The sequence below is a fragment of the Fundulus heteroclitus genome, unplaced genomic scaffold (genome assembly GCF_011125445.2).
Source record: "Fundulus heteroclitus isolate FHET01 unplaced genomic scaffold, MU-UCD_Fhet_4.1 scaffold_101, whole genome shotgun sequence".
Taxonomy (NCBI): domain Eukaryota; kingdom Metazoa; phylum Chordata; class Actinopteri; order Cyprinodontiformes; family Fundulidae; genus Fundulus; species Fundulus heteroclitus.
This window is the reverse complement of record NW_023396477.1, coordinates 662,405-682,139: the sequence shown is the minus strand read 5'-3', so window position 1 is coordinate 682,139 and position 19,735 is coordinate 662,405. Positions and strand designations below refer to the sequence as shown.

Here is a 19,735-nt window from a genome sequence, read left to right as displayed (position 1 = left end):
TTTTCACAGATACAGAACAAACAAAGAAAACAAACAGACACAGGTCGATTAGACAAAGAATAATTCAGGGGAAACCAAAGGGGAATTAACTGGTTTTGGAGCTGAAATATCATTGTTGCTTTGTGTTTCTGGTGCTAATTTATTCTGTAAATTTGGACTATTTCAAAGTCAGAGTTGAGATAAAAAAAAATTGTTTTATTGAAACAAACATAATTTTATTGAAATAATGAAAAGAAAAAGAAAAACAGAAAAGAATGAGCGACCAATGAATCAAATACAGAAGAAGAAAATCTGTTTATTTCACAATAAAATAAATGAAATAGAACTGCAGCAAATATACAAAAGATACATTTAACATATGAATCTAAAAGTGTTTAGAAAAATAGAAGCTGGCAGAAACATAAATGTTCAGAGAAAAACTGTCAACATTTCAATGAAATCTGAGTGATGAATGAAAGTAAAAAACCAAGAGAGAAAGTCAACATGCTGATATTCAGAGTGAAGCTTTGACTGGAAACAGGCAGAAAAACAACATGTGGATCCTGGAATAATCCCAGCTTCCATCTTTAAAGGACTGGAAGAGGAAGAAGTTTCCAAGGAATCATTTAGAAGAGTTTCACAAAGAAACAGATTGAATCCATGAATGTGAAAACGTGTTTCTGAGTGAAAGAGACAGACATGAACAGACTGAACTATCTGTTCAACAGGGAGAGGCTTTCTCTGACAGGAGGAGACTCTTTAGACTCAATCAGCACAAAAACACTGAGGAACCAGAACTGGACCAGAACCCAAAGCCAGGAAGCAGAGGTTCAGTGAATGTGGTGTTGAAGGTGTGGAGGTGGATCAGTGAGTCAGAGGAGACTCTGTAGAAGGACAGAATACCAGCAGGACAGTCCACATACACTGCTACTCTGTGGGAGACGGAGGAGGAGGAGGAGGAGGAGGAGGAGGAGGAGGAGGAGATGGATGTTTTTTTGTTATTGTACCAGACAGAGTAACCATCATCAGAGCATCTCAGCCTCCAGGATTGATCATTCTCTCCAAAGCAACAGTATTTACTGTTTCCTTTCCTCTTGATTCTTCTGTAACTCACTGATATATAAACATCTCCTCTCCACTCAACCTCCCAGTAACAGCGACCAGTCAGACCAGTTCTACACAGCAGCTGAGGAACATCAAATCTGTCTGGATGATCAGGATATGACTGACGCTCCTCCACCAGTGTCACCTCCCTGTTGTCTTCAGACAGTTTGAGTTTTCTGCTCACTGTGTTTGTGTCGATTGTGAGTTGACAGGAATCTGATGGAGAGAACAAAGACAATCCAGCTGCAGTTATTGATCATTTATTGATGATGACTCCTGAATAAGTGATGGACAGTCTGAAGATGGTTGAATGTGAGCTGCTTTGTTGTCATGAATCAAATAAAAACACACTTACACTTCTTCAGACCTGGTGTCAACCATCGGACTCCAGCAGGCTCCACCCTGAAAGGAGGAGGGGGGTCAGACCATCAGTCTCTTTCAGCAGCAAACATGGACATTACATGTCTCTCAGACACACATTGTCCTACACTGAGAAAGGACCAGTCCAAAATTTGAACACGTCCACTTGATGATAGAAAAAAATGATAGAAACACTGCAACCTGCAGTGGATGTAGGAGGACAGTAGGTGGCATTGTAGCGCAACTCATTTCTCCAACAGAGAGGAGGAAAGGAATCCATCAGTAACAGCCTGAAGAAACAGCCTGAAGCGTAAAAGGACATCAGGAAACTAAGTCAACATTTCTGGAAGCTCCACCTGATTTAATAATCAGCATTAAAATACAATCAATCTAAACATTGACACCAACTCTGATCCCTGTTCCATCCACACTCCCACACACAGATTGAGGAATGAAACACTAAAGATCCCTGTGGAAATCTGCTGTGGCCACACTGGAAGATCCAGAAAAACAAACATTAAAAAGGAGAAGCTGCATCACATTCAACAAAGAGTTCACCAAGAATCAAAGATCTGACCTCAGACTCACAAACCAGGGAGAGGCTTCCATCATCACAGACCTCTGACAAACACCTCCAACCTTTCAGCTCTTCCTCTACCAATCAGCACCACCAGGTGGCGCTGCACACATTTACAATGAGACCAAGAAGAAGACCAGCTTCCTGAATCCAGCAGCTGCAGTAATGGCTTGTGAAAGTGTCCAAGGAGCCTCTGGAACAAGGCCCCCAGCAGATAAAACAGTCCAGAGAGTCTTTGTTTGCATCTTTCCACACAGATTTCCAACCTGCTTTGAGAGGGAAATGAAGTCCCATCTACTGATGATGACACGCTCTGAAATCACAGATCAGGTGCTGGTGGACATTTCCAGCATGGAGGCGTAGAAGATCTCAGCTCTGATGAGGAGCTCGCCTGCCTTCAAACTGATTCAGGCTCAGAGAAATATTTCCAGATGAAGTCAGGCTAAAATGTTGGATTGTCACGCTGCTGCAAGCAGACAGGCCAAGAAGAAAGCTTCAAGTTCTTCTCCTGTTCAGCTTTACGTTCCTGTCAGAGACTTCAGCTCCTCATGAGGAGAACAACTAAAGCCTGGAACAGACTGTCACAAACATCCTGACATCTCCTCCCTGAACAAACGTCTGCAGCATCGAGGTGACTCTTAGCTTCATCTATGGAAATATCTTCTCTAAAGGGGGCGGAGCCTGGATTCGAGGTCCAAGTTGGAGCTTCCAGGAACAAACCTTGGGAACCTCTGGAGTAGCACATGTCTCTGAGATTACTGCTTTAATCAGTGGATTCATTGATAGAAGACATGATGACTAAAATAGCTGAGAGCTGCAGCTCCATTTTCTAGAGATCTGCTGGAACATCAGTTAGAAGTGAAGAATTTCATTATTGGAGATCCAATTATTTATGAAATTTTATTCGAACATGAACATGATACAAATATAAAAATAAAATAGTGCACAGTAACAAGAAGTGCAAAAGAAAGAAGAGAAAATACAGATTTTTGTTTCAGTTAACATATCATGCTCAAAATGGGGTAGGAAGAAGTGAGAACTTATAAACTCCTACCCCTAAACACTTGAGACTTTAGAGTCCTACTGTCATAAAAAAAAAAGAAAAAAAAATCAAAATCAAAGTGGCAGTTTGAAGTAACAGTTACTAATATTTCCCTATACATTTTCCCATTTTATGCTGGTTTATCTTTCTAAAACCCTTACACCAAGTTATTATCTTCAATACACACCTTATTGCTTTCTGTCCCCATGTGTATATCTATTGAAGATTACCTCTTTGTACTTTCTTTTGAATTGTGTTAAACTATTGCTTTGTTTTAAATCTTCATGTAACTTATTCCATAACTTTACACCTTTAATTGAAATACAGAAGCTTTTCCTTGTTGTTCTAAAATTGCGGATCTTGAAGATTGAGTGACCCCTTAAGTTATACCCCCCTTCTCTTTCAGAAAACGTGCTCTGTATGTGCTCAGGTAACAACTTTTTTGATACCTTGAATAAATTGAGCCATTTTAAATTCTACAAGCTCGTCAAGTTTGAGAATTCTGGATATTATGAAGAGCGGGTTTGTATGCTCATAATAACCGACATTATGGATGATTCTAATGGCTCGTTTCTGTAGGACGGTTACCCGATGTAAAGAGCTCTTGTAATTAACTCCCCACACTTCACAGCAATATGATAAATATGGTAAAATCAGAGAGTTATATAGAGTATGAAGTGATTTAGCATTCAATACATGTCTAGCTCTGGCCAATATGGATATACTTCTACTGAGTTTACTCTGTAAATGTTGAATATGAGGTTTCCAACTGATTTTGTCATCTATTATTAAACCGAGGAACTTATTAGCAAAAACCCTTTCTAGAGTTACGTCCTCTATTTGAACTTGAATTTCAATATTTTTATAACAGTTCCCAAAGACCATGAATTTCGTCTTGTCCAAATTTAGGGATAATTTGTTATGGTCAAACCATATCTTTAACTTACTAATCTCTGAAGTGACTGTTGAGAGAAGATGCTCTAAATTATCTCCTGAGGCTAGAATATTTGTGTCATCAGCGAATAAGATACATTTTAATACATTGGACACTTTACTGATATCATTTATATAAAGATTAAATAAAACTGGTCCCAATACTGATCCTTGTGGTACTCCACAGACAGTCTCCTGCCAATCAGATTCCACATCTCCCAATTTCACAAATTGTTTCCGGCTCTTTAAATAACTCCTCATCCAGTCAGAAACTACTCCCCTAATTCCATAGCGTTCTAATTTTTTAAGTAGGATTTCATGATTTATTGTATCAAAAGCTTTCTTTAAATCTATAAATATCCCTACTGCCAGTTTCTTACTATTGCGTTGGTTATTTCTTCTATTAAGTCAGTTACGGCCAGCGATGTTGACCGGTTTGCTCTGAATCCATATTGACTGCTGATAAGTAGCGAATGTTTTTCTATGAATTGTTCCAGTCTTTTCTTAAAGAGTTTTTCCAGGATTTTAGAAAATTGTGGGAGAAGAGAAACAGGCCTGTAGTTAGTGAAGAGGTGTTTGTTGCCAGTTTTATACATTGGTTTGACCTTTGCTATTTTCATTTTGTTGGGAAATGATCCTGTTTGAAATGATAAATTGCAAATATAAGTTAGTGGTTTAGAGATTCCTTTAATTACTATTTTAATAGTTTTCATGTCCAGATCATCACAGTCAGTGGAAGTCTTATTTGTACAGTTATTCACAATGTTTATGATTTCTTCTTCTAGTACAGGGTTGAGATATAAGGAGCTGGGATTATTCTCAATTAGATATTGCTGAGTTGCAGTTTTTGTAGTCGGTATTTTTTCTGCTAATTGAGGTCCTATATTAACAAAAAATCTATTAAATTTATTGACGACACTTTTCAAATCAGTTATATTCTGTTCATTATCTATAAAATAGTCTGGATATTTGTTATTGTTAACTTTTCTAATGACTCTATTTAAAATATTCCATGTTTCCTTAATGTTGTTTTTATTCCTATCCAGTAATTTATAATAATAGTCCTTTTTACATGTTTTTATAATATTAGTTAACTTATTTTTATATTTCTTATATTTGTTTTCTGATTCAGACGTTCTATGTTTTAGAAATTCTCTATAAAGTTTGTTTTTCTTTTTACATGCCTTTTGTATTCCTTTTGTGATCCACTGTTCATTTTTTTGATTGCTTTTCCTGTTATATTGTTTGATTGGGCAGTGCTTGTTATATAATATTTTTAATATTTTTAAAAATTCATCATATGCTGAATTCACATCATTCATTTTATATATTAATCTCCAATCATAGGCCAACAACTCGGCTTCTAGAGCTCTTAGTGTCTCTTCAGACGTAACCCGTTTGTAATGCGTCTCTATTTTTTGATTGTCTGTTTTGCACTTACAGTCGTAGACTATGAACACTGGTAAGTGATCGGTTATGTCATTCATTAATATTCCACTAGTTAAATTATTTTCCAGCACATTTGTAAAAATATTATCAATTAAGGTAGCGCAGTGCGATGTAATGCGACTGGGCCTGGTGATTTTAGGATACAAGCTTAAACTGAACATGGTGTTAATAAATTCTTCAGTCATTCTATGTCTATTTGGATTAAGAAGGTCAATATTGAAATCCCCACAGAAAAATATTATTTTTTGATTAATTGTTATAAATTTTTCTTCTATCCAGTTGTTGAATACTTCAATGTTTGATCCAGGGGCTCTATAAATGCAACTCACTAAGACATTTTTCCTTTTTTCCATGAGTATTTCTATAGTCACACATTCAAACATGTTGTCCATCACAGTTGACATTGTTTCAATCAACTTATAATTAATCTTCTTATCAACATATAAAGCTACTCCTCCTCCATTTTTGTTTTCTCTGTTCTTACAAACCATTTCATAACCATTGATTTCAAAGTCTATGCCCTTATCACTATTGAGCCAAGTTTCTGATAAGGCAATAACATTGAATGTCTGTGAAAGTTGTTGGAGGTATTGTTTGATGCTGTCAAAATTTGCATAGAGGCTTCTGCTATTAAAGTGAATTATTGACAGCTTTTGTTCCATTTTAATGCTGTTATTGAACTGATCATCACTGTAATAGTGACAACTATCATTGCTGACATTATAGAAGTTGTTATCAGGATCAATGTCAATTTCAATATCTTGCTGATGATAGTTTCTGTGTTGGAATTATTGAGATGAACTGGTTCTGAAAGTCTCAATGGTAAAAACCTCCATTGATTGTATGTCTCATTGGTTTTTATGAAGAGCTGAAATGTTCAAGAAGCTTTTATCAAGCACCTCAAAGAAAGTTTCCCCTCTCTCCAATCTTATTTTATCCATGAAGCAGAACATCTCTGCTGCTGCTGCAGCAGTTGGACTCTGAACTTCTACTCTAACTGGTTGGAAACAGATGAAGACAGCTTTTTCTCCGTGGTCCTCCTTGACAAAAGTGGAACTTACTGGCTGTTTGCCAGACATGAAGTTGAGGAGTGTTATGGAAAGAAAGTTAGTTTATTTTAATCAGGCACTTTTATGGAAAAAAAATAAGACTTACTTTTTAATCCCTAAACAGTGTCTTGGAAGTTTACAGAAGGTGGGGGTTAGCTCTGAGGGATAACAAACAAAGCTGAAAGGCTGTTTGTTTTTAAGGTCTGAAAACTATTTTATGGTTCTTGATGTCATCTGGGTTAATCCCTGGTAGGACATCTAGGGGTTAAATCAGCCTGGCATCACGAAGACTCTTAGGAGAACAGATATGCTTTGTTTTGGAGCAGATAAGACCTGGAGCATCAATGTCTGGGTCCCCCCCCCCCCCCCCCCAAACAAATGGGGTGGGATGATCAGTCTTTTAAAAGATGTCTTCGGGTAGTGTAAAGCAAACAAATCGCTTGCAGCACCATGGGTCGGGTAAATATACTAAATACGGTGTAACTTTTTGTCTCCTTTGGAAATCCTAATGTAATTTATGTATGTCAATTGTTTGGTCTCTGATAATTTTTCCTTCCTTTGCTACCAAATCTTCAAACCGGGTGAAAAGGCCCATGGTAAATGGAACAGGAACGGTCCCAAATCTTAACAGGAGCCAAGAAGAAATGATGGAAATAACTCCCTTTTTGTTCATTGTGGTCTCCTAAACCTGTAGAGATGCCTCAACACCAGAATAGTGTCTGAATAGTTTCACTAGCTGCTCAGTAAATGAATCTTAGAGCATTTTTCTGTCACAATGAGGAGAAAAACTGGTTGAAATAATGAATCCAATCTAATGCAGCTCAGATGATCCCATATCTGTGATATGATGAACCAACAGGTCTGACTGATACTCATAGGTCCCACTAACCAGGATGAGGTGGAGGACCTCTGTAGTCCCAGGATGGTTCCAAGCTGGTGCTAATTTCCCAAACTTTAATGTTCAAACCTGAAAGTTTTACTAATGATTCAATACCTGAACACTTTAATGCAAGCTCCAAGAAAAGACTAAATATCTTATTGTTGGTTATTTAATCTTCCAAGGTTAACAGAAAATCTGAAAAACCGTTAGTTTTTCAGATGTTCAGATGTAGTTAGAATAAAGCTAGAATTTTCCAGATATCCTGGCTGAATTAAGCCTGGTCTTGGTTTCATTAAATCAGCAGCACATCAGTTACCATGGCAAATGATTCTGAGGAGCTATCCTGATCCTGAGAAGGCTAACAGCCAGGCTGAGTTAATCCTGCTGCCTCCTCTGTTCAGTTATTGGTCACACTAATCAGAAACCACTAAGTTTAACAGTAATTCTGTTTCCTCATCTGTGTTTTTTTTATCAGCCTGCATTAAAAACTGATGCACATTGGTAATTAGTAAAGTATTGTTAGTATTCTAAAATTATAATAAGTATATATGATGGAATTATTTTTACTACTCTATATGTTTTATTTTATTTACTTTGTTTATTGCATTTATCATGTATTTACTCATTACTATAGAAAAGGTTTTTAGGTTTGAGTTTATTCAGATATTAAAGTGTCTTTCAAATGACTAATATTTCTTTCCTATGTGACAGTAAGGTTTTGTGAGGAGAAAAAGTCTTATGATATAAAGTTGTTCTATGCAGCACTATCTGCACCCAGCTCTCTGTGGGAACTCCTTTCCCTAAGAACTGAATGCTCAATTGTTCTATAAAACTGAACTGCTACTGAAGGTCAAATTGCTGTATGCCTCCCCTACACTCCTTAGAAAATAATAAAAGAGGTAATGGGGATGTGTTTCAGAACGGGTATGAAATGTAATTGAACACATCTATCTTGCCTTCTCCTTGGAAGATAGATAATTAGGCCCGAGCAGCGAAGCGCTGCAAAGGCCTATTGTATCTGTACTGTAAATTATTATTATTATTAATCTTCCAATCTAAAGAGGGGCCTTTTTGGGGGCTTTATCATATTCAAAAACTCACCAAACTTTGCAGGTGCATGGTGACTGTTTAAAAATTTTGTATTTTAAGGTCGTCACAAAAATCAAAAGAAAAATGCCTCAATGGCGCCACCTAGCAATTTTCAAAGGACCTTTTGCTATTCACTTACTTCATCGTAGAGACATGAAATTTGGTACAGTGGTAGAGCTCACCAAGACGCTCAGAATTTACAATTAATGTCATAGTACAAGTATCACAGGAAGTCGGCCATTTTAGACTGAATGTCTGATTTTGACCCCATTTTTGACGTTTACAGCATTGGTACTTGATCGAACTCCTAGGGATTTTTAGCGAGCGGCTTGAAACTCAGTCAGTCTGATCATAAGGCAGGCCCAATTAAAAGTTATCAAAACTGTGAGTTTTTGAGCATTTTGAAGGGGCGTTAGCAGGGGTCAAAGTTCACCTACTCGCCACAAAAAATAAAACTGTTATATCTCCTACACAGAAACACACAGAGGCACCAAACTTTATGTGATTGATCATCATCGGGTCTCCTACAATATCCAATGGTCAAATGATGACATTGCTTAGGCCACGCCCCCTGACAACAGGAAGTGTCATGTTTTATTGTTAACAGTCACTATGTTACCCCTCTGAGCTAATCAACATGAGACTGTGTTTAGAAACAGAAGACATGTCGGTGTGTTGTGGATTTCAGGCCCAATTGGATTCGATGGAGCAGGGGGGCGCGGTGGCATGGCAAAGTCACCTGAAACGCCGATGCCATATGTCCAGACTTCCATAGGATATTGACAAATTTAATGAAAAGTAACTTAAAATTACCTTAAAAGGACAACATTTTTAAAAGTCAAAAGGCTTATTTAATGCTTTGAGAACGTCTCCTCTATTCGGCTACAAAATCAACTGGATTCGATGGAGCGGGGCAGCGTGGTGGCGTGGCAAAGTCACCTGAAACGCCGCTGCCATATGTCCAGACTTCCATAGGATATTGACAAATTTAATAAAAAGTAACTTAAAATTACCTTAAAAGGACAACATTTTTAAAAGTCAAAGGACTTATTTAATGCTTTGAGAACATCTCTTCTATTCGGCTACACAATCAACCAAAACAGGATGATCTTTTAAGCTATAGGACCATTTTTAAGATGTCAATACATAGATTTTAAGCTGGTGGGTCGCCACTGCCTCCGGTGGCCAAATGCATCGCTGCATCAACTGATCTGCACCAGATTTTTTGAGAGTCGTGGGGGAGCGCTGCTCAATGCCTTCGTGTGTATTGCCCGGTGGACAGGCGGGGAAAATGCGTGACAGCTTCTGCCGTGGCTGGCGGTGCGCGAACCCCTGCGGTGGCCAATAGGCCGGAGCGGAGCACAGTAAAGATTTAAAAAGAATTGTAAAATATTTTTCTGGAGCTTGACTCGAAGCAAAACAATGTTTATAATTATTTGTAAACATTTGTATACTCTATGTTTATCTTGTTTTTAAGTATTTTATATTTACAATAAAATGCATAATTTATTTTTTAGACTAGTTCCATATGAGAGGTTGCAAGAAAACTTGTAACTTTACTGAATTTGCAGCTTAAGAAGATTGGGTTTGACAGACAACACCAACTGTCCCCTCAATCCAGTGCACACAATACCACAACAGACCTCATCACGCTCTACAGTACATCAAGAAAACTAAATCAACTAAAACAAGTTCACGAGTGCACATAAAATGAAGTTAATCCATATTTGTGTGTCAGGGTGTCTAAGCACTTTCCAGAATTTGACATCTCAGCCCGACCTGTAATAATTATAGAAAGTAACGTTATAGTTGTTCTGCCTTTTGTTAAGACAGCAAGGAATTCATGTCGTGAATACATTACATAAATAAGATATAAATTAATTATTAGTCAGAGGAAATCCATGGTAAAAACAGTTAGAAACCTTTTGGGTTCATATTTAATCAGAGTGAGACATCACAACTTTGTTAGATCTCTATGTGAATTACGTGAGATAGTGAGTGCTCTCACCTTAAAAAAAGATCTTTGACGTATTTTGCTCTGGTAAAAGCTGCTTTTCAGCGATGAAGCTAGGGAAACTGCTAATGTTGAAGTTGAATTTGTTCTACACGCTTCTGCCTTGAAAAAATATTTGTCTTTTTACAAAAACAATGTTTAAAGCCAGATTTGGGAACAAAGGTTATTCAGACAATGCAAGAAAAGGAAGCTTTGTGTGGGGAACTTTTGTCCTAGCTGTCTAGCTGCATATGGCCCCAGGACAGAACAATAGTTTTCTTGAAGTATAATTTTGGAGAAGTTGAAACAAGTATTAATTTCAAAAGGTAGGTAAAAAAGGAAAAGTTTTTACAAAATCTTAAAATGTTGGATAGTCGTTATTTCCATCTTGCTGTGAAAATTGGTGAAATATTATAATTTTTAATGCTTAGATATAAAATTGCAAGGCAATTACTAAAATTGCCTTTTGCTGAAAATGTTTTTTGCATGCCATACTATATATTTATAGGTAGCCTGGATGTGCATAATAAAAGAGTGGAACTAAAACCTGGTCTAAAATTATTATGGAGCTTTAACTTGCTAAGAGTAATAACGTTAGATGATTATATATTTAAAATGATATAACTGTCTCATAAAATGTGATAGTTTACTTGGTCTAAAGAGATGATGCAATTCAATGTTATTTATATAGCGCCAATTCATGAAACATGTCATCTCAAGGCGCTTTACAAAGTCAAAATCAGTCAGATTATACAGATTGGGTCAGATTATACACATTGGTCAAAAAAATTCCTATATAAGGGAACCAGTTCATTGCATCAAAGTCTTGACAAGTAGCACTCTCTCTTGAAGAAGCGTAGAGCCATAGGGAGAGTCGTCTGCATTGTCCATGGCTTTGCAGCAATCCCTCATACTGAGCAAGCATGAAGCAACAGCGGGAAAAAAACTCCCCATTAACGGGAAGGAAAACCTCCAGCAGAACCGGGCTCAGTATGAACGGTCATCTGCCTCGACCGACTGGGGTTAGAGAAGACAGAACAGAGACACAACAAGAGAGACAAAAAAGCACAAAAGTTCTACATTAGATGGTAGTAGCGGGTGATCTGTCTTCCCTGGATGATGCCACAGCTAACAGAACGCCAGACCAGGTGTGCCTACTATGAAGAAAAAAGAAAAATCAAAAAGTTAAAAGCTGAAATGACGACAGTCATTCAAAATTGAAGAACAATAGACCCTGATGTCCTGCAGTAGCCTAAACGTATAGCAGCATAACTATAGAGGTAGCTCAGGGTAACATGAGCCACTCTAACTATAAGCTTTTTAAAAAAGGAAAGTCCAAAGAGCCAGCTTCTAGTGGAGAAGTTCAAGTATCTTGGGGTCTTGTTCACGAATGAGGGGAAGATGGAGCGGGAGATGGACAGGCGGATTGGTGCAGCGTCTGCTGTGAAGCGGGCGCTGTACCGATCCGTTGTGGTGAAGAGAGAGCTGAGCCAAAAGGCCAAGCTCTCGATTTACCGGTCGATCTACGTTCCTACCCTCATCTATGGTCATGAGCTTTGGGTCGTGACCGAATAAATGAGATCCCGGATACAAGCGGCTGAAATGAGTTTTCTCCGTAGTGTGTCTGGGCTCTCCCTTAGAGATAGGGTGAGGAGCTCAGTCATCCGGGGAGGACTCAGAGTAGAGCCGCTGCTCCTCCACGTCCAGAGGAGCCAGTTGAGGTGGCTCGGGCATCTGATCAGGATGCCTCCTGGACGCCTCCCTGGTGAGGTGTTCCGGGCACGTCCCACCGGGAGGAGGCCCAGGGGAAGACCCAGGACACGCTGGAGGGACTCTGCTGGCCTGGGAACGCCTTGGGATTCCCCCGGAGGAGCTGGACCAAGTGGCTGGAGAGAGGAAGGTCTGGGCCTCCCTCTTGAAGCTGCTACCCCCGCGACCCGACCCCGGATAAGCGGAAGACGATGGATGGATGGAAAAAGGAAAGTTTTAGGATTGGTCTTAAAAGTAGACAGGGTGTCTGCGTCACGGACCAAAACTGGGAGTTGGTTCCACTGGAGAGGAGCACTGTCTTAATGCAAGAAACGAAACCCTTAAACACATGAAATAATTAACTTTAAATAACTAAAAAGGTTTTGTTAACTTTTCACATGAAGCTGGATTAACAGCTAGTAAGATACCTTTGATTAAATTTGTATACTAGTGTTTAAACCAGGGGTGTCAAACGTACGGCTAAGCGCTGCGAAGGCCTATTGTAACTGCAGATTTTATTATTATTATTATTAGGCCCGAGCAGCTAAGCGCTGCGAAGGCCTATTGTAACTGCAGATTTTGTTATTATTATTATTATTATTATTTATTCTTGGGACTTTTGAAACAGCTTTTTGGAGGCCTAAACATGCATGAAATCTCACCAAACTTTGCCCAAAATTGTCCCCCGTGAGAAATCGCATGATTTTAGTGTAATTGAAAACGGGCGTGGTTTTTTAAAGTTACTTGCTATTTCATGTGTTTAAGGGTTTTGTTTCTTGCATTAAGACAGCTTTTATGAAAGTTTAACATCTAAATTGGTGGATACACACCCAAAAGTAATGTAAAAGTAACACTTTAGCAATTGGACTATTGCTGCTAAAGGAACACTTTAGCAATATCGCCCGCTTCACAGCGGACGCCGCACCAATCCGCCTGTCGATCTCCCGCTCCATCTTCCCCTCATTCATGAACAAGACCCCAAGATACTTGAACTCCTCCACTAGAAGCTGGCTCTTTGGACTTTCCTTTTTTTAAAAGCTTATAGTTAGAGTGGTTCATGTTACCCTGAGCTACCTCTATAGTTATGCTGCTATAGGCTTAGGCTGCTGGAGGACATCAGGGTCGTAACAAAAGGCAGAACAACTATAACGTTACTTTCTATAATTATTACAGGTTCTGCTGAGATGTCAAATTCTGGAGAGTGCTTAGACACCCTGACACACAAATATGGATTAACTTCATTTCATGTACTCGTGAACTTCTCTTTAGACCAAGTAAACTATCACATTTTATGAGACAGTTATATCATTTTAAATATATAATCATCTAACGTTATTACTCTTAGCAAGTTAAAGCTCCATAATAATTTTAGACCAGGTTTTAGTTCCACTCTTTTATTATGCACATCCAGGCTACCTATAAATATAAAGTATGGCATGCCAAAAAACATTTTCAGCAAAAGGCAATTTTAGTAATTGCCTTGCAATTTTATATCTAAGCATTAAAAATTATAATATTTCACCAATTTTCACAGCAAGATGGAAATAACGACTATCCAACATTTTAAGATTTTGTAAAAACTTTTCCTTTTTTACCTACCTTTTGAAATTAATACTTGTTTCAACTTCTCCAAAATTATACTTCAAGAAAACTATTGTTCTGTCCTGGGGCCATATGCAGCTAGACAGCTAGGACAAAAGTTCCCCACACAAAGCTTCCTTTTCTTGCATTGTCTGAATAACCTTTGTTCCCAAATCTGGCTTTAAACATTGTTTTTGTAAAAAGACGAATATTTTCCAAGGCAGAAGCGTGTAGAACAAATTCAACTTCAATATTAGCAGTTTCCCTAGCTTCATCGCTGAAAAGCAGCTTTTACCAGAGCAAAATACGTCAAAGATCTTTTTTTAAGGTGAGAGCACTCACTATCTCACGTAATTCACATAGAGATCTAACAAAGTTGTGATGTCTCACTCTGATTAAATATGAACCCAAAAGGTTTCTAACTGTTTTTACCATGGATTTCCTCTGACTAATAATTAATTTATATCTTATTTATGTAATGTATTCACGACATGAATTCCTTGCTGTCTTAACAAAAGGCAGAACAACTATAACGTTACTTTCTATAATTATTACAGGTCGGGCTGAGATGTCAAATTCTGGAAAGTGCTTAGACACCCTGACACACAAATATGGATTAACTTCATTTTATGTGCACTCGTGAACTTGTTTTAGTTGATTTAGTTTTCTTGATGTACTGTAGAGCGTGATGAGGTCTGTTGTGGTATTGTGTGCACTGGATTGAGGGGACAGTTGGTGTTGTCTGTCAAACCCAATCTTCTTAAGCTGCAAATTCAGTAAAGTTACAAGTTTTCTTGCAACCTCTCATATGGAACTAGTCTAAAAAATAAATTATGCTTTTTATTGTAAATATAAAATACTTAAAAACAAGATAAACATAGAGTATACAAATGTTTACAAATAATTATAAACATTGTTTTGCTTCGAGTCAAGCTCCAGAAAAATATTTTACAATTCTTTTTAAATCTTTACTGTGCTCCGCTCCGGCCTATTGGCCACCGCAGGGGTTCGCGCACCGCCAGCCACGGCAGAAGCTGTCACGCATTTTCCCCGCCTGTCCACCGGGCAATACACACGAAGGCATTGAGCAGCGCTCCCCCACGACTCTCAAAAAATCTGGTGCAGATCAGTTGATGCAGCGATGCATTTGGCCACCGGAGGCAGTGGCGACCCACCAGCTTAAAATCTATGTATTGACATCTTAAAAATGGTCTAATAGCTTATTGCTGGTCTGATGTTCTGTTAGCTGTGACATCATCCAGAGAAGACAGATCACCCACTACTACCATCTAATGTAGAACAGATTACTAGATCAATGTGTGCTTCTGTGCTTTTTTGTTTCTCTTGTTGTGTCTCTGTTCTGTCTTCTGTAACCCCAGTCGGTCGAGGCAGATGACCGTTCATACTAAGCCCAATTCTGCCGGAGGTTTTCCTTCCCGTTAATGGGGAGTTTTTCTTCCCACTGTCGCTTCATGCTTGCTCAGTATGAGGGATTGCTGCAAAGCCATGTACAATGCAGACGACTCTCCCTGTGGCTCTACGGTTCCCCAGGAGTGAATGCTGCTTGTCGGGACTTTGATGCAATCAACTGGTTTCCTTATATAGGACATTTCTTTTGACCAATCTATATAATCTGACCCAATCTGTATAACCTGATTGATTTTGATTTTGTAAAGTGCCTCGAGATGACATGTTTCATGAATTGGCGCTATATAAATAAATTTGTATTGAATTGAAAAATTATCTGTAAAGTTTAGTGTTACACCATTTTTCACGAAATTCTAGGACTCTATGGGGCACTGTTTTGCTGGCTCCCCCAGAACAAGCATATTCTACCTCAAATGAACAATCTCACAGCCTCAAAGGGGAAAAAAAAAACAATACAAACCATAAGGCTCAGTGATAACAGAAATAACTTATTATTTTGATACATTGGTACATAAGACTGCAGATTCAACCGAAACAGGTCCGCCCACTTATTAAAGGGGAGTCAGTAAAGACATTAAACCAGCAGATTGAACTGAAACTGGTCCACTCCTCTGTAACGAGGAGTCATTAGGGTTGTTATTGTTCTGGCTTGCAGGAATGATGTTTAGATCACCCATATGAGGGTGGAATTCCGACCAATCATCACCTCACAACCCTAACGACTCCTCGTTACAGAGGAGTGGACCAGTTTCAGTTGAATCTGCATGTTATCTAAGCCATTACAAGGCCTTTGTTGGGAGTAGTATAAAGCTTGTTACTCCACATTACTCCAGACTTTTTGAATTGAGAAAGCTTCCTGGAGAGGAAGCGAAACGTCTTCAACTACGGAAAACAAGTCCAGTTGCTTTGTTTTTTACCCTTTTTGGAATGACCATGACCTGATGACTGAGAATCTTCATCAGCATATTTACTATAATATGTCTACAATTTTAAAACTGACTCAACAGTTAATATTTATTAATACATTTATTTTGGCATCATTAAATAGCCACCATCATCGTAATGTAAATCCAGACAAAGGCTCGTTAAGAGAGGCAGATTCTGCTATCTGTCTGACTGACTAAAGGACAGAGGAAATATTTCTCCTGCTTTCTCCTCTATCAGATCTTCTGTCCACCTGCAGCAGGTTCCTCCATACCTGAGAGCTTCCAGTCTCCATTGTGGATCCTTCTGTCCAGCCGACAGAAGCTTCACTCCTGAGCCTCCTGGATGATTGTAGCTCAGGTCCAACTCTGTCAGGTGGGAGGGGTTGGAGCTCAGAGCCAAGGCCAGAGAAGCACAGCCTTCCTCTGAGACCAGACAGCCTGACAAGCTGCAGACACAGAATTAAACACATGACGATAACATGAGAAAGTTGAGGTAGAAGTTCTGGTTATTATCAGTTGGGAGAAAACAAGAATCTGCTAAAATATAAATAAAGCTCTATTTTGTTCTGTAGGTAATAAAATGTAATATCTGACACATTTAAAAAAATGAATCCCGACTAGAGCTCCACTGGGATGGAAACTCTGCAAACTGACAAAGTCTGCAGAAGGTTCTGGCTTTAAGCCAGAACGTTCTGGCTTAAAGTGATATAACAAAGATAACCTGGCAGTCTGAGTAGAACCATTGAGGTGTTTAGATAGCTTTAATCTGATTGATGGAGTCAAGAAATGCAGCTGAGATAAATAATAAAGCAGGGGTTACAAGTCATAAAGAGAAAAGGTCAAACAACAAAAGTTAAGAAACCTATTAATGTAATAACATTTAGATCACATTTGATAGCAGATAATGGAAATAAATCTGGTTTCAACAGGATGGAGAACGTTGTACCTGAGAGTTTCCATTCTGCAGTTTGGACTCTCCAGTCCAGCAGAGAGAAGCTTTACTCCTGAATCCTGCAGGTCGTTGTTACTCAGGTCCAGTTCTCTGAGACTGGAGGACTGGGAGCTGAGAACTGAGGACAGAGCTTCACAGCTTCTCTCTGAGAGGTTACATCCACCCAGTCTGAGGAGACAGGGAGCAACATCTTGTATATTATAAACTAACAAAAACATTATTATAAATTAATATTTACATCATTAGCAGATTTCTTACTACCAGAAATAAAAGCAGCAACAATCTGTGTCCTTACAGAGCTTTGTTGGAGGCTTTAACCACTGGCAGCAGCCTCAGAAGAACCTCCTCTGAAGCAGAGTATTTCTTCAGGTCAAACACATCCAGATCTTCTGCTGATGACACTAAGATGAAACCCAGAGCTGACCACTGAGCAGGAGACAGTTCTTCTGTAGAGAGACTTCCTGATCTCAGAGACTGTTGGATCTCCTCCACCAGAGAACGATCCTTCAGTTCATTCAGACAGTGGAACAGATTGATGCTTTTCTCTGCAGACACATTCTCACTGATCTGCTCCTTGATGTACTGAACTGTTTCCTGATTGGTCTGTGAGCTACTTCCTGTCTGTGTCAGCAGACCTTGTAGGAGTCTCTGATTGGTCTGCAGTGAAAGTCCCAGGAGGAACCGGAGGAACAAGTCCAGGTGTCCATTTGGACTCTGCAGGGTCTGGTCAACAGCTGTCTGATGAAAAGACCTTAGTTTAGGTCTCCTAAAAAAAAGGAGGCCTAAAATCCACATAGATACTGACTGTGTTTCTTCTATCAGGTTGACACCAGAGGTGATAAAGGTCCGATGAACATGAAGAGCAGCCAGAAACTCCTGAACACTCAGATGGACGAAGCAGAACACCTTGTCCTGGATCAGTCCTCCTCTCTCCTCTCTAAAGATCTGTGTGAACACTCCTGAGTACACTGAGGCTGCTCTGATATCGATGCCACACTCTGTCAGGTCTGATTCATAGAAGATCAGGTTTCCTTTCTGCAGCTGATCAAAAGCCAGTTTTCCCAGAGACTCAATCATCTTCCTGCTCTCTGGACTCCAGTGTGGATCTGTTGCAGCTCCTCCATCAAACTTGACCTTCTTCACTTTGGTCTGAACCACCAGGAAGTGGATGTACATCTCAGTCAGGGTGCTGGGCAGCTCTCCTCCCTCTCTGGTCTCCAACACGTCCTCCAGAACCGTAGCAGTGATCCAGCAGAAGACTGGGATGTGGCACATGATGTGGAGGCTTCTTGATGTCTTCATGTGGGAGATGATCCTCCTGGCCTGCTCCTCATCTCTGAATCTCTTCCTGAAGTACTCCTCCTTCTGTGGGTCAGTGAACCCTCTGACCTCTGTCACCATGCCAACACACTCAGGAGGGATCTGATTGGCTGCTGCAGGTCGTGTGGTTATCCAGAGGCGAGCAGAGGGAAGCAGTTTCCCCCTGATGAGGTTTGTCAGCAGAACATCCACTGAGGTGGACTCTGTAGCATCAGTCAGGATCTTCTGGTTCTGGAAGTCCAGAGGAAGTCGACTCTCATCCAGACCATCAAAGATGAACAGAACCTGGAAGTGGTCAAAGCTGCAGATTTCTTTGGTTTCAGTAAAGAAGTGATGAACAAGGTCCACCAAGCTGAACTTTTTCTCTTTCAGCACATTCAGCTCTCTGAAGGTGAATGGAAATATGAAGTGGATGTTCTGGTGGGCTTTGCCTTCAGCCCAGTCCAGAGTGAACTTCTGGGTTAAGACTGTTTTCCCAATGCCAGCCACTCCCTTTGTCATCACTGTTCTGATTGGTTGATCTCTTCCAGGTGGGACTTTAAAGATGTCTTCTTGTCTGATGGTTGTTTCTGGTCTGTGTGGTTTCCTGGATGCTGTTTCAATCTGTCTGACCTCATGTTCATCATTGACCTCTCCAGTCCCTCCCTCTGTGATGTAGAGCTCTGTGTAGATCTGGTCCAGAAGGGTTGGACTTCCTGCTTTAGCGATCCCCTCAAACACACACTGGAACTTCTCCTTCAGACCAGATTTAAGTTTGTCTAAATAAACACAAAAAGTGAAATCAGGAAGGAAAACAAATGATCTTCTGAAGATGATGTGAATAAATGTGATTCCATCTCTTCAGACATCAGTAAATGTGTGATTTATCCATCAGGTTAAATCTTTGTAGAAATCCTCTTACTGCTCTGCAGACGGTCAGCCAGCTCCTCCTGCTTCATCCTCCTCAGGAAGTTCAGAGTGATCTTCATCAGTGCCTCTCTGCTGCTCCTCCTCTGCTCTTCATCCTCACCTTCCAACACCTCCTCATCATCTCTCTGACTCTCTGAGCAGTCTGGGTCATCTGGACTCAGAACCTTCTGGATCTTCTTCAGCTCCTTCTTCACAAAAGTGACAATGTTGTCCTCCAGCAGCTGGAACAGAATAATATATGAAGGACACATCAGACTGAGATCATGGATCCAAACATCAGAACCATGTTGGACAGACTGAAGGTCCACTGGTCCACAAAGTCCAGCATGGAGACGACTGAACAGAACCGATGGTAAAGTAGTTGTTGTACATGTACAGACCATAAATATGGAGTCCAGCTGGGTTTGATGCTGCC

At 39.6% G+C, this 19,735-nt stretch overlaps 1 protein-coding gene across 1 annotated transcript; it reads right to left on the bottom strand.

The window, feature by feature from the left end:
• Nucleotides 1-796: 796 nt before the first annotated feature.
• On the bottom strand, nt 797-19,724 carry LOC105923634 (NLR family CARD domain-containing protein 3; the record flags this gene model as incomplete). Its single annotated transcript, XM_036128595.1, has 7 exons — nt 797-1,299; nt 1,439-1,485; nt 16,412-16,585; nt 17,086-17,259; nt 17,387-19,169; nt 19,313-19,541; nt 19,701-19,724. Coding segments are annotated over 7 exons (2,934 nt in total), but the record flags the coding sequence as incomplete, so codon positions are not given.
• Nucleotides 19,725-19,735: the final 11 nt, after the last annotated feature.